General features: G+C 41.4%; 1 protein-coding gene across 30 annotated transcripts in view; it reads left to right on the plus strand.

Moving 5' to 3' along the window:
- Positions 1-16,293, plus strand: part of plekha7b (pleckstrin homology domain containing, family A member 7b) — a 117,040-nt gene that overhangs the window by 39,889 nt on the left and 60,858 nt on the right. For all 30 annotated transcript variants that reach the window (XM_077228379.1, XM_077228380.1, XM_077228394.1 and 27 more), the window contains one exon: positions 6,670-6,753. In XM_077228379.1, coding sequence (XP_077084494.1) covers positions 6,670-6,753 — 84 coding nt within the window. The remainder of the gene's footprint in view (positions 1-6,669; positions 6,754-16,293) is intronic.

Raw genomic sequence — 16,293 nt, forward strand, 5'->3', positions numbered from 1 at the left:
CCACCATAGACAGTTGTTGACTCCAAGACGAAGGATTTCTGGAAACCAAACATCGCAACATTCTCTCCAAATCTTGGTTGGCTCTCTCTGTTTGACCATTGCTCTGGGGATGAAACCCAGATGACAGACTAACCGTCGCCCCCAGTAATCTACAAAATTCTCGCCAAAATTTGGACACGAACTGGGGTCCCCGGTCGGAGACCACGTCTATCGGGAGGCCATGTAACCGAAAGACATGATCTACGACCGTAGCCGCTGTCTCCTTAGCTGAAGGTAATTTGGGTAAGGGAATGAAATGTGCTGCCTTCGAGAATCGGTCCACCACAGTTAAAACTACTGTGTTACCCTGGGAGGGTGGGAGGGCGGTAATAAAATCTAGAGCGATATGGGACCAAGGTCTCGAAGGCACCGGCAGCGGTTGAAGTAGCCCATCTGGAGGTCGATTGGAAGACTTACCCGTGGCACAAACAGAGCAAGCCAAAACAAAATCGCGAATGTCACGAGCCATAAGTGGCCACCAGAATCGTTGCTTGACTAGAAATCCAGTGCGATTAATTCCTGGATGACAAGCTACGTTGGAGCTGTGACCCCACTGGATAACGTCAGACCGTAAGCCCTCCGGCACAAATAATCGGTTCGGTGGACACCCGGGCGGAGGCGTTACCCCTTCCAAGGCCTCTTTGACCTTCGCTTCGACCTCCCATGTGAGTGTTGAAACAAATACGGTTTCGGGTAAAATACACTCGGGAGTGGACGGGCGACCGGAAAAATCAAATATACGAGAAAGTGAGTCGGGTTTGATGTTCTTAGAACCCGGACGATATTGGAGAGAAAAATCAAAACGACCGAAAAAAAGTGCCCACCGAGCCTGCCTGGAGTTCAATCTTTTAGCAGTTCTGATATATTCGAGGTTCTTATGATCAGTCCAGACGATAAAAGGTACCCCCGACCCTTCTAACCAGTGTCGCCACTCCTCCAACGCCAACTTGACTGCCAACAACTCTCTATTACCAATGTCGTAATTACGTTCGGCTGGAGATAAACGATGGGACAAAAACGCGCAAGGATGCATCTTGTCGTCTACAGGTGAACGCTGAGATAACACCGCCCCTACTCCCACCTCTGATGCGTCGACCTCCACCACGAACTGACGTGATGAATCAGGGGTAATTAGAATGGGGGCTGAAACAAAGCGGCCTTTGAGTTTCTTGAACACAGTCTCGGCTGTGTCGGACCACCTGAACGCAGTTCTGGGGGAGGTCAAGGCAGTCAGAGGCGCGACCAGCTGGCTGAAGTTGCGAATGAATCGCCGGTAGAAATTGGCGAACCCCAGAAACCTCTGCAGGGCCTTGCGGGAATCTGGACTTGGCCAATCCACCACAGCCTTAATCTTCTCAGGGTCCATCCGCATCCCCTCAGACGACACGATGTATCCTAAAAAAGGAACAGACTGTGCATGAAAATCGCATTTCTCCGCCTTGACAAAAAGCCCATTCTCTAGCAACCTCTGAAGCACTCGTCGGACGTGCTGCACATGCTCCTGGAGAGATGCAGAAAAAATCAATATGTCATCCAGGTAGACATATATGAATTGATCGATCATATCTCGCAACACGTCATTGACCAGTGCCTGGAAAACTGCTGGGGAGTTGGACAGCCCAAACGGCATGACCAAATATTCAAAGTGCCCCCTAGGGGTGTTAAACGCAGTCTTCCACTCATCACCCTCCCTGATGCGGACCAAATGATAAGCGTTACGTAAGTCCAATTTGGTGAAGATGGATGCTCCCTGCAACCTCTCGAAGGCTGAAGACATCAACGGCAAAGGATAAGTATTCTTTACCGTGATGTTATTCAGCCCTCGGTAATCAATGCAAGGTCGCAGAGAACCATCCTTTTTCCCCACAAAAAAAAACCCCGCCCCCGCTGGAGAAGAGGAAGGGCGAATGAACTTGGTTGCTAGAGAATCAGAAATATATTTCTCCATAGCCTCTCTTTCAGGAATCGAAAGCGAATATAACTTGCCCTTAGGCGGAGACTTACCTGGGAGTAAATCTATTGCACAGTCGTAGGGACGATGCGGAGGGAGAGAAGCAGCACGAGACTTACTGAACACTTCCTTCAGGTCCAGATACTCCGCGGGCACGTTAGACAAATCCCCTGCTTCCTCCTGAAACACAGAAACAGGTACAGACGAACAAGCAGAGACGAGACAAGACCTATGACATTCCTGACTCCACTCCAGCACAGATCTATGTATCCAGTCCACTCGGGGGTTGTGTTGAATGAGCCATGGGTGTCCTAGAACAACGGGTGCCAGGGGTGAATCCAGAATAAAAAATGAAATAGTTTCCGAGTGATTGCCAGAGGTGATGAGAGTGATTTCTTCAGTGGATAATGAGATGGTGGGAAGTTCTTGTCCGTTGAGTGCATGAACTGCAATCTGCTGTGGGAGGGGTTTGATGGGAATCTGAAATCTGCGTGCAAAATTATGGTCCATGAAATTACCTTCGGCCCCCGAATCCAACAGTGCTTGACAATCGTGCTGGTGGACTGACCATCTTAGTCTTACCGAGAGGAGGGTGGAGGTAGATCTTGTCGTGGATGAGGTCTTCCTGGCGGAGATCCCACCCGATAGTAGCCTCATGTTTACTATCGGGCTGGGCCTTTTACCGGACAGTTGTAGGCGTAGTGTCCGGCTCCTCCGCAGTACAGGCAAAGGCCCTGGGACCTCCGCCTCTCCCTCTCCTCCCGGGAAAGCCGAGCTCGACCCACCTGCATGGGCTCGTGATCGTAGACGGGGCTGACCACGTCCCTGCCGCTGGATCGTAGCCCGTTGGCTGCCTCAAGTGTGCGGGTGGGCGTGGCTCGACGCTCGACTCTGGACAGCCGAGCGTCCACCCGCAGGGCCAGATCAATGAGTCCGTTGAGGGTAGTGGGAAGATCCAGGGCGTAGATCTCCTTCTGGACGTGGTCAGCCAGCCCATGCAGGAACATGTCCCACTGCGCCTCCTCGTTCCATCCACACTCTGCCGCCAAGGTCCGGAACTCGATGGAAAACTCGGACACTGATCTTCTTCCCTGCCGTAGCTCGACCAATGTTCTGGCCGCCTCTCTTCCAGTGACCGCACGGTCAAAAACCAGTCTCATCTCGGCGGCGAGGGTCTGGAACGAGGCACAGCATGGATTTTGGTTTTCCCACACCGCCGTTCCCCAGAGTGCCGCTCTCCCAGTCAATAGCGTGAGCACAAACGCCACTTTGGCTTGCTCGGTCTGAAAAGTGTGAGGTTGCAGGGCAAAGTGCATAGAACATCGAGTCAAAAAGGCTCTACAAAATGACGGTTCACCTGAGTATGCCTCTGGGGTGGGTAGCCGGGGTTCTGACTGGGAGGGGCTTCCTGATGATGCGGGAGGAACGGCCGGTGTGGGTGGCGCAGTGGGAGGTCGTAGGCGCTGGATCTGCTGGGTGAGCTCGGACACCTGCGTCACCAGGGCTTGAACTGCACGGCCCGTATCTCCAATCTCCTTCTCTTGCGAGTCCATTCTACGGATGCTGTGATGGATGAACTCTTCGAGTGAGGATGACGAGGCGCTCGCTGCTTCCATACCATGGTCAGATCGTTCTGTCATGTTAAGCAGAAACACAGGAAGCAATCGCGAGTATAATACAATATTTATTTTAGCACAAAACACACAAGTCCAGGGTGCAGTGAGCCAGGTGGAGATAGGTGACGCAGGGACTTCGATGGTCAATACCGGTGACGTGCAGACAAACGGTGAGACGATCCAAATCCACACGGAAGACGACGAACAGGAAACACCAGGCAGGAACACGAACCAGAAGACAGGGGAACATCAAACAACGATCTGACAAAGGTGAGAGAACAGCGGTGAGTTTAAGAAGCGTGGTGAGATGAACTGCAGCTGGTGATTGTAATGATGAACAGCTGGAGTGGATCAGGTAATGACATACAGACACGCCCCTTGCACACGTGCACTCATACAACAACATAAACACAAGACTAGAAGGAACCAGCGAATACATCTACCGTGACACAGATGCGGATGGCATACATAAAAAAGAAAGGCCTGGTTTTTTGGCAAAACAAAAAGAAAAGCGCTATATAAATAAAGGTGACTTGGTTGCAGTCAGGCTGCCCAAGAAAGGGCTGAAAGCCCTGTAATGATGAAGAACCTTTCAGAGGAGGGTCTTTTAACTTACATTACAATGATGAACGGACCAAGCTTACTGGGAAACTGGGTACGCAGCGTTTTAGGGGCACTTCCGTTGGTTCCTGTGCTTTTAGCAAACATTATTTGTTATATTTATGTTTTTTATATAGGTTTTATTGATGTGTTTTTGAATTTCATTGTGGTTTTGGTTTTCTATGGTTTTCCATTGCATATTTTTCTTGCATTTCAGTTTGTATTAGGTTTTCTTGTGATGATATTGATCATTACATAAATGAATTTCACAGATGAGGTAGCTGGATTGACTTCAGGATCATGTTTATTCAGGAACTGAATCAGGCTGCAACAAGATAGATAAGACCATTGTTGTAGTGAAGGCTTTGTAGTACATACTTTTATGTCAAGCGTTCTATGATGCAACCACTGAAAAGCTTTTATGCAGCAGCGTTTGCTAATGCACTAAATGTTCAATTAGAGATAAAAGCTTGTAGTGTTTGGAGATATATGTTAGCATTCAGCAGAACTATATTTTGAGGACATTTGTACCTCGGATTCCTGTGGTATGATTGTTCACTAAAGAATGAACTTGACAGTGTTGTGTCACTGGGGGTGTATGATGACATGTTCTGCCAAGGCAGATAAGTGTTTTTCGCAGCCTGTTAAATTTGACAGTGTACTGTGAAAGAAGCATGCCTGAGTTTATTGGTCATGGTGAACGTGCCACCACCATAAGGTTCGAGTCCAGCTCATATCATTTCCTTTCCTCTCTCTACTCTTCCAGTCAACTAGGTGCTAAGAGAAAAAAATTATTTCTGTTCTATTTAGTTTTGCTTGCCTTATATCTTCTAACCAGAGTAATAAGTGCTGTTGCTGCCCTGGACTGAAAATCACTTTGTACACTGATGGTGGATAAGACCATACTAATAATATGTTCTTGTCATGTTTTTTTTGTTTTTTTGGTTACACTTTATTTTACAATGTCCTTGTTACACGTTACATGTAGTTACTACAGTAATAACAATAAACCTTATCCTAACTTTAACCCTATAGTAAGTACATGTAGTTAATTAATAGTACTAAGTGCTTAAATGTATAATTACACAGTAACAAGGAAACCTTTAAATAATGTGTAACCCACTATGTGAAGGTGTCCTTGTTACCATGTAAATATACATTTAAGCACTGAGTAATATTAATTAACTACTTTACTTTTGATTAGGTTTGTTGTAGGGTTAGTCGCATGTAATTATGCATAGTGTATAGTTATTACTGTAACAAGGATACTGTAAAATAGTGTTACCAAATAGTGTAACCGTTTTGCTTTTAATATTTCTATTTGTTTTAGTTTTAGTAATTTTAGTACTTTAGTAAATTTTTCATCTAATATTTATATTTTATTTTCTTTCAGTTTTGTTTCAATTAATAAAAACAATTAAATAGTTTTAGTTATAATAACGAAACTCAAACCTTATACTGTCTTCTGAAGCGATATTTGTGTCAGGAACAGACTTGTCATAATTCACTGGAAAATCTTGCTCTCCACCATAGTTCTGAAATGTTATTCATGTCAAACTTTCACGTTGAAATGTTTAAGTTCTTGTTTATATGTCTTTCTACTGTACGACTATTTACTAGACTTACTATTCATTTACTTATGAGGCAAAAGGGAGAGGTAAAAGGGAACAGCGTTTACAGAGAACTGTGCTAACATCTGTTCAAACCTCTGTGTTCCGTGAAGGACATCTTCATTTGACTTGATGATTACTTGCACACTTGAAGCATGACTATGCCTGTTCTTTTAACTGCATAAGCCTTGAGTCCACAGAGAGTCACTGAGGCAATGTGACTTCATATGGCTTTTTATTTAAACATAATGGATATGATGATAGGCAGATAAGTGACTTGAATTATCCTCATATAGGAGCACATTAACTCACTTGGGGGTGTCTCCTTAGTCATCAAATTACCACTCCCTCTTTTTCAGCCAAAGAAACGGCATGAAGAAAAAATGAATAACTGAATCGATGACAGCAGGCATATAATGTGTGTTATTTCACAGTGCTTTTACCCTTAGAAGTTCCCCCTCTGTCTTATTGCACCTGATGCAATTACACCTTATTACACCTGATTTAATGCCCTAGTTAAAACAGTGAATGACCCTGTGTAATTGAAATCAATAGTTTCTGCAGCAGTTTGTGCTTTGCACCACACTTTGTGTTAAATAATATGAGTGGTCTTGGCCAGACCTCAGTGCTGCCTGTGCCACACATTCTGCACTCTTGCGGGGAAAGTCATCAGAATTCCTCAAACTTGGTGTATTCCTGTAGAATGTTGCTCTTACGGCTACAGTACCCACGGCAGAGAGGGAAGTGCCAAATTAAACATGATTAATATTGAATTGCTCATTTAGTTTTTCTTCTCTTGTCATTTCCCCCCATTTTCCTTCATCTCCTGACTTTTTCTTTTTCTCTAATGCAGCCACAACCAGAGGACGACCACGTTCAGGCATCCTGTGACGGGACATATCTCCTCAGAAAACACTGACTTCCTTTTACAGGACCAGTGAGTGGTTATCTTCCTTTTATTTGCATGAAATGTACTTTAGGAAGCACACTCCCTGTTTTCTTTGAGGGCATGTGTTCAATGCAGGTTGTCTGTATGTTTAACCATGTTAAAGAAGATCTAAAGGGGCTTTGGTTAAATGAATAGCTGGAAGAGTTTTGAATTATTCTTTAACAGATGCGTGAGTAATGGGATGTATAGTAACGATCCATGAGCCACTGATATCATATGCCTGTGCTGGAATCTGCAAATCCGCTGGAAATGTCCATAGATAATGGTAATGATGACAATTGCTGGTTTTGCATTTTCTAGCTTGGAGCTGCATTACTGAATTTGATATAAATTGAAGATAATCAGGTAATCTACCTATGGTACACAATATAATATTAAAAGAAATTAGTGCACTGCATTTTGCTATTTCCAACTAAATTCCTTGGGGGAAAAAAGTTTTAAGATTGAATTACTTATGACGGAGAAAGATCGGGAGTCATACAAAGACAATAAAGGCATACTGTACAGTAAGTAGACAACATTTTTGTGTGTGTGTTTTTCTCGACGGTAAAACACAGTACTAGTGTTGTCTGAATTGTAAACATATTACTCTTATGAACAGATTATTTTAATCGATCGATCAATAGACTTACAAATTGGTTTTAAACATAGGCTGCATCCAAAAATGCATATTTCCATACTATATAGTAGGTCAGAAACAGTATGTGAAAAGAGTAGTATGTCCGAATTCACAGTTTTCATAAAATGGTAGGCAAAAAACATGGATATCTATATGCCGACCTCATTTGACTGCTCCAGAGTAATATTTTATGAGCTTTAACCAAAGTGTTTTAGCACATGGAGTATTATCTAACATATATACACTATAGATACATGTGAATATATTTGCTTGTAGACACACAGTCAGTCATCTTGCTTTCAAGTACTTATGGACCGGCTTTGACCGTTCCAATATGGCAGATGGCTTATATATAGCTGCCCATAGAATGTGGTCACTAATGAGGCATTTACGAATACGTCTATAAGCAAAAAGTACCCGGATGGCGAGATCGTGAAGTGTGCATCCAATGGACAACTACTGTAACAATCCTATGAGGCCACAGGAGAGGATTTGTGAATGGCATTAAAGCGACGCAACTAATGCTGGTTGGTAACGTGACAATGACAGCATTATGAATGTACTTCCAGACATAAATTCATACTATATAGCCATGAAGGAAGTACTGATTCAAAAAGAGAACGTATCCAGAGAGCATGCAGTTTCGGATGCAGCCTTAGTTACCGGTTTAACTAACAAGAAGTGGTTCTTCTTGACTTACTCACTGAACCACAAATACTTTAATGTCCAACTCACAATGAACTGAGAACAAGGAAAATGTTAATGAAATCAATAAGAATAAGGCTTGTGTTAAGTGTTGTTGATTTAGGCATTATTAACAATTATACTTAGTCATAGTACAATAGTATTAAGATTTGCTCAATTTCGTTACTATTCCATTAAAATGTGCACCACTGCACCTGTTCCTCTCCTCCTCCTCTCCATTAATTTTCATGTCTTCCCATATGTCAGTAAGCTGAGCTGGGATTTCTACATCATCAGTGCTGTGAGGGTTAAGAGAGCTCAGATTTACATGCCCCGCTGAGACAGATCTCATTTTGTTACTCGCTAACGCACGAGGAAAGAACAGGCTAAGGGTTTGCTGTTTATTTTGAGTGTTCTGCTACCTGCTGAAACAAACCCAGGTGAAAACTGTTACGAAGCTCAACCGCCTGCCTCGAATTTCCCTGTTATCCCTCCATGTGCTCCATATAGAGGTGGGCTCATGGATTCAGAATGTTGGGCTCTCGCAGGAATATCGCACACAGCCGTCAAGACAATTTCTCATGCAGATGACAGGTAAGTAAATGTTGCTGCCAATGTTGATTGATGCTTCTCATTAGGGGCACAGTGTGTGCAGGACCTGTGCCAGGTTCAGGCTCCGATTAACCACGACCGGGAAAAGCCAGAAGAGTCACTTGACTAGTTATTAGTTTACCAGATTACAAACCTCTTGTTTGAGTGCCCAAGAGATAAAGATCATGGCCAAATGTGTTAAAGAGTAAGAGAGGAAGTTTGTCACTTGCAGCTGTGTCGATAAGGCGGTAAGACTTTAAATGTAGTGTCAGCTCTAACATGCCTGTAGTTTGTAGTAGTGAGAGATAGTGAAGTTGCAGGACATAACTGAAATACCACTCCTGGCTGCTCATAAGAGCTATTTTAGGCACAAGTCCGGCCTCATTTGGTCCTCCCTCCCCATCAACCCAGCCTTTTCCTTTAGGAATCTAACAGTGGAAACTAACCTCACCCTAACAGCTGTGATAAGTGCTGATCTGTCAGAAAAGCCTTGTGAAATATGCCAGGAGACATATCAAAATCTTTTATCTAAATATGTAGTATGCTGATATTTCAGTTCATCTGTGTGCCCTTAATAGCGCTGCATACTCCCACCCCTCCTCAGTGAAGGGCTAAAATGTGTGCTGCGATCCCATTGGTGGGGATTTCAGTGGAAATGTGTGCAGTGATAGAAGTGTACTGATCCCCTGGTAGTGCAGTACTATTGATCTGAATGGCTAATCGGAGCACAGTGCATATCTCGACAACACTAAAGCATGGTTCATTGTCTGCCACAAAGGCTGACTGCTTTTTTTGTATGCATTATTCATTCCGTAAACGACCAAACTGCACTACACTTTTATTGACATAATTAACAAACATGATTAGTACATTTATATAATGCTTACAAATCCTCAGTTAAAAGGTAAATTCAGCAAAAAATTATAATTCTGTCATCATTTACTCACCCTCATGTCGTTCCTAACCCATAAGACTTTAGTTTATTTGGAACACAAATGAAGATCTTTTTAATGAAATCTGAGAGCTTTCTGTCGCTCTATTGACAGTCTAACCAACTACCACTTTAAAGCCCCAGAAAAGTAGTAAAGACATCATAAAAGTAATCCATGTTTAGCCTCAATTTTATGAATCGACCCGAGTGCTTTGAGCAAAAAACATAATTTACCACTTTATTTAACTAAAAAATATTAATCTCCAACGCGCGTTCATGAGAGTACCATTACGCATGCATGTTGTGTAGACACGAGAGTAGACGTTGTTGCGTGAATGTGCATTGGAGATTAATATTTTGTAAATGTAAATTGTATGACAAGTTAATTTCATTTTTTAAACTTTAAAAGTTTAAAGATAAAAATTCTTATCTTAAATTTTCATCTTTAAATGTGTCAGTTTTGTATTTTGTAGTGTTTGTTAATGACTTATTGAACAAAAAATGCTGCTGCTATATTATCATTGTAATCATATTGAATGATATAACTTTATAGTAAATATAAATATTATTAATCATGATTTATTAATTATCAGTTGTGTTGGCTGATAATTTTGTTTAATGGCTTTTAAACTGTATTAATTGACCATTCTTTATACAATAAACTTAACAAATTCATATTCTTTTATTTATATATTTGGTAGGTAGTTGTGCAGTAAACTGGATATTGCACAGTCAGCCAGTAATTGTAGGCAAGGCAAGTTTATTTATATAGCACATTTCATACACAATGGTAATTCAAAGTGCTTTACATAGAAGAAATTAAAATAATCAAAAGAAATCAGAATACTTAAAACAGTTTAGAATAAAAGATAAAATACAGAAATAATCACCTGAAATCAGAGTAATTAAAACATAAAATAAAATACAGTGCAAACAGTCGGACGAACAGTGGCACAGTACTCATTCAGTAAATGCACAGCTAAACAGATGTGTTTTGAGTCTGGATTTGAATGTGACTACTGTAGGAGCACATCTGATCTCTTCTGGAAGCTGGTTCCAGCTGCGGCTGGCATAGTAGCTAAAAGCAGACTCACCATGCTTAGAGTGAACCCTTGGTATTTCTAGCCGATGTGATCCTAATGATCTGAGTGATCTGTTGGGTTTATATTCAGTGAGCATATCTGCAATGTATTGAGGTCCTAGGCCATTGAATGATTTATATACCAGTAATAATACTTTAAAATCAATCCTAAATGTAACTGGCAGCCAGTGTAAAGACCTGAGGACTGGTGTGATGTGTTCATATTTTCTGGTTCTGCTCAGAATCCTAGCAGCAGCGTTCTGTATGAGCTGCAACTGTCTTATGGTCTTTTTGGGAAGGCCAGTGAGAAGTCCATTACAATAATCCACCCTACTGGTGATGAAAGCGTGCACAAGTTTTTCTAAGTCTTGACTGGAAACAAAGCATCTAATTCTTGCAATATTTTTCAGGTGATAGTATGCTGATTTAGTTATTGCTTTGACATGACTACTGAAACTAAGGTCTGACTCTAGAGACACACCCAGATTCCTGACTTGATTTTTAGTTGTTTGACCCCTAGACTGAAGGTATGCGTTCACCTTGAGAACTTCATCTTTGTTTCCAAACGCAATGACTTCAGTTTTGTCTTTGTTTAACTGAAGAAAATTTTGGCACATCCAATTGTTTACTTCATCAATGCATTGGCAAAGGGAGTCAATGGGGCTGTAATCGTTAGGCGATAGGGATAAGTAGAGCTGTGTGTCCACTGCACAGCTATGGTAAGCGATTTGGTTCCTTCTCATTATTTGGCTCATTGGGAGCATGTACAGGTTGAATAGGAGTGGAGCAAGAATTGAGCCTTGAGGGACTCCGCATGTCATGGATGTCCACTCAGACTTATGGTCTCCTATACTCACATAATAACCTCTGCCTCCTAAGTATGACCTGAACCATTTTAGGACTATCCCAGAAAGCCCGACCCAGTTTTCCAGCCTGTCAAGAAGTATTTTGTGATCGACAGTGTCAAATGCAGCACTGAGGTCGAGTAGTACCAGCACTGATAATTTGCCTGTATCAGTATTTAAGCGAATATCATTTATTATCTTTGAGCGCTGTCTCTGTACTGTGGTGCGGTCGGAAACCAGATTGAAAACTGTCAAAGTATCCATTCGAGCTTAAGAATTTGTTCAGCTGATTGAAGACAACTTTTTCAATGATCTTGCCTATGAAAGGAAGATTTGAGATCGGTCTATAGTTGTTTAATATGGTCTTATCCAGATTGCTCTTTTTCAGGAGGGGCTTGACAACAGCAGTTTTCAGGGAGGTCGGAAAACTCCCAGAGAGAAGTGAGGCATTTATCCACTTCTAGGAGATCTGCTTCTAAGCTGTGTAAGACATTTTTGAAAAAAGATGTGGGAAGTGCGTCAAGGGCGCAGGTTGATGTTTTTAGGTGCTGTACGGTTTCTTCCAAAATTTTGCCATCAATTTCTTCGAAATCAGACATAGTGGCTACTTTCTCATGCTGTTGTCTGATCTGCCTGACCCCAGCGCAACTCAAGGATGAGCTGATCACCTTTCTGATATTATTGATTTTCTCAGAGAAGAAAGAAGCAAACTCACTGCACTTTCTCACTGAGAGCATTTCACTGGGAATCTGGCTTGGGGGGTTTGTCAGTCTCTCTACAGTAGCAAAAAGAGTGCGCGTGTTGTTTATATTGCTGTTTATAATATTCGAGAAGAAAGTCTGTCTAGCTTTGCCTAGTTCCTTATTGAAAGCATGGATGCTGTCTTTGTAGATGTTATAATGGACTACAAGTTTTGTCTTCCGCCACATGCGCTCGTTTGTACAAAAAACGAACAGCCTCAGGGTAATAAAAGACCCTGATCATCCTGTTTGAATTTATTTTTTAAATAATGAGTACATCACAGTTTACAGACTGCTGTAACTGATCTGACATCTAAAGTCTTTTTTATTTATTTATTTTTATAATGTCATCACTACCCAAAAAGTACTGTTAAATACCATGAATACCTGAATTTGTTCATCATTCAGTACCTTAGTACCCATCATTCAGTACCTTAGTACCCATCAAAGTACTGCTGTATGTGATTCATCACTCATGGTTCTTTTGGTAGCAGTCTAATAAAAGCTGCTGTATCATTGTGCAAATTAAGTGGAGCTTGTTATATACTGCTGTATGCTATTATATAACGTAACCAGGTTAGTGGGTCTGAAGCTCCCACACTCTTAGCATTTGGGAGCAGATGTGGTCGTTTTTTTTTTAGCCTGTTCTTGCAGCCGGGATCTTTCTCATCTCTCCAGCATGAAATACAGGCCCTCTGCGCCCATCCATTCAAAAGACAGTGCAGGTAAATAATATGAAAGCCTAGATAAAACACTAGTAAGTCCCAGGGTGCAAAGAATCTTGAGAAATGTTGGACGGGAGCCAGTTTTCGAGGTGAAAAACGAGGGTGGGAAAGACAGCAGTGCTGTTCCAATCCGCAGCACTTTCCATGACAATGCTGCTGTAGCTTCCTGCTGTTTTGATGTTGTACACGTGCCACAAACACCTCCTGACTCTTTCACACAGGAACTCCTCACATTCCTCAGGAAGAAAAGCGGTTTATGGTTTTGTTGAGGGGATGTCTGTGTGCGCATGTTTCAGATTTTGGACAGGGTTATTGTGTTTTACCGAAAGCTCCAGCACCCATGAAAAGCGTGGAGTCAGCCTGACATACGGCTTGGAAATCTGCTTGTTTTGGTGAGTTTTAGCAGAATAATCAGGTTTGATGACCATGTTAAGTTGCATCATGGATTTCATCATGCACCTTATTTTCCATTATCAGCACTCGTATTTGTAGCTTGGTACCAACAAAAACTGTTAAAACCTCAGATTCAAGTTTGATGTCATAGAAATATGTAATATATAATTGTAGTTTTGTTTTATGTTTATCGGGTAATAACAACACACTTGCTTACAAGCCGGCTTGAACATAGTGGGAAAAAACAAAGTAAATAATAGTAATAATTATTAATAATAATTAAACATCAGAAATGAAAATAATTCATTCTGAGACATAATATATAATAGAACACACACACACACACACACACACACACACACACACACACACACACACACACACACACACACACACACACACACACACACACACACACACACACACACACACACACACACACACATATATAAACCTAATCATTTAATAGATACTAATAAATTAATGGTTTTATCTACAAAATCAAAGTTGTATAGATTATATTCTGCCTGCTACAGCTCTATTGGGCTATTACACCTTTTCCCTACGTTTCTCCCCTCACATTGGGTCAATTATGTCCCAAGTGTGTTGTTTGATGCATGAAGCTGATGATTTAAGAGCAGTACGTTTTCCCACTTATCTGCTCCTCTCAGCGTGTTCTAGATTTAACACACTCATACATCAGAGTTCACTATGTGACCACTTTCTATTAGATGTCAGAGATGGTGTGAGTTTCAGATGGTTCTCTAAAGGAGTGTCCCTTAGAGGCAGGGCTGTCTCTAAGAAAGCTTTTGTTACCACTCTAAAGGCTTCAGAGAGTCAACTACATTTTATAGACTCCTATTATATCCTATCCTTGAGTATCAGTAGATGTGTTTTCAATTCACCTACTTCAGGCCTTTGTAATGTTTAGCCAGTCTTTTGATTGTCTGGTGCGCTTTTGCTGTTTATTCTAGCTAAGAGTCATCCAATAGACCTTATTCAAAGCAGCGCCATGACAGGTATGAAAGTGAGGCTGTGAGGGATAGACTTGCCATGCTTCCAATGGCCTCCGCTGTAAAAAGCTGTTTAAATCTCCTAGATAACTTACAATTTTCCACAGCTTATATTGTCGGGAGTTTTTTGTCAACTGAAATTTCTTGGAAAGATATTTTTCCAGTGTTTCATGAGCAGAACAATCGAAAAACACATAAAGTAACAGTACAGCCCATTGAAGAGATGCATGTCTGTCCCTCACAGCCTCGCTTTCATTCCCATTAAAAATCAAAGATGGCGCTGCTGTTTATAAGGTCTATTAGACAGGAAGAGACTATCGGACCAGAATGAAAGATGCCAAGTGAAACCTGTTTTTTTGTAAGTTGAATATGAAGCTGAAACCACAGCTGGAGCTTACACAGAATGGGTATCCCAGGTAGAGGAAGGGAAAACAAAGGAGATGTGAGCAGTCCGGTACCTTGTAAACAACTTTGATTCCAAGCAGTCTCAAAACACGCACCCTTACTCCTGGAAGTTGTGTTGAGTCAGCCAATCAGATTGCACAAGGTTATTTCAGCCAGCGCTTGGCATTTTTGTGTGCAATGTACATCAACAGACTAAGGCACTCTATATATGTGGCTGTGCCTTCTGGCTTTAAGACTCAAGGTTTGTTCATAGTTTATACACTGTGGGATAAAAACACTGTTTACACAATAACAAATACATTTTGCATGTTGATGGGAAGAGGCAATTGTGTACCCAATGAATAATAACTCCCTGGGTACCAAAATTATTTGTCATTTCCTTGAAGGAGATTTAGAAATGTGACAGATGTTTGGTTGAACTGTGGCTTTTGCTCTAAGTTATACCTTTCCCTGCAGTCTCTGAATCTGACACTTTTCTCTGACAGTGTTTGGGAGAAGTTTTTTATTTGTTGCCTGCAGCTTTGACAATTTGTTTCACTTTTCTTCTGTCCTCTATTCCCACCTTCTCCCTAGTCTCTCCCCCATCCCTTCTCTCTACTGACGTGCCCAAAATGTTACATTAGCATTACCTGAATCTCACTGCAGCTTTTTATGTACAGTAGTTGTCCTTATTAGGAAAGTGAAATGGAGCCAAATACTTTAAGCGAGCAGGCTGGCACTAAGACATTTGTATCACAGCAGTCGTGGCTCTGAGATTTCGCAAACATTTGGTTACTCGTTTATTATTAACAACATGATTAACAAGCCTTGCTTTTGAGATGACATACCTGAGTTTTTATACTCTCTTTACTGTAATTCCAGTGAAACTGACTCAGACTGTTTAGTGACCGTGGCCTGTGATGTGACTTCTGCAAATGCCCTGCATTCTTCAGCTGCTGTGCATTCCTCCAATCTTCTCATCCACAGAACACCCACAAACAGATTAGCTAAATATGGGTTGTCTCATCCAAATCGTGTTATTCCATGTTACTTTTGATATGAAACAAAGTCTCAGCTTTTAAATTCTGTAAGTTTTACTACAAATTTCATACAATGAGAATATAAATAAAATTTCGGCACTCTTTAATAATGTGCCGTGATCAAGCGAAGCGGGAGCACACGTGAACCGATCATCTCTTCACTATTACAGCACCAAATAAACATGAATGAACATCAGAAAGAATGTTGAAAGAAACTGTACAACTTGCAGACATGAATCATGTCTCACGTAATCACTCAATGTTTCAACTGTGGAAAGACAAAAAAACTGCTAAAGAGGAATGTCACGTAACGTCACATTTACCTCAGAAAAGCCATTCATCCAGTCAGTCCATAAACTCTGTAGTTAGAAAAATGTACTCTAGAGAGGAGCATCTTGCAAAAAATATACACTATATTACATATTTATTATATTTTTACTCTTACAGTATATAACTAAAAAGCTATTATTATAAAAATGGTC

Source organism: Siphateles boraxobius, unplaced genomic scaffold, assembly GCF_051911475.1.
Source record: "Siphateles boraxobius isolate OS27281-9 unplaced genomic scaffold, OSU_SipBor_1 130, whole genome shotgun sequence".
Lineage (NCBI taxonomy): Eukaryota > Metazoa > Chordata > Actinopteri > Cypriniformes > Leuciscidae > Siphateles > Siphateles boraxobius.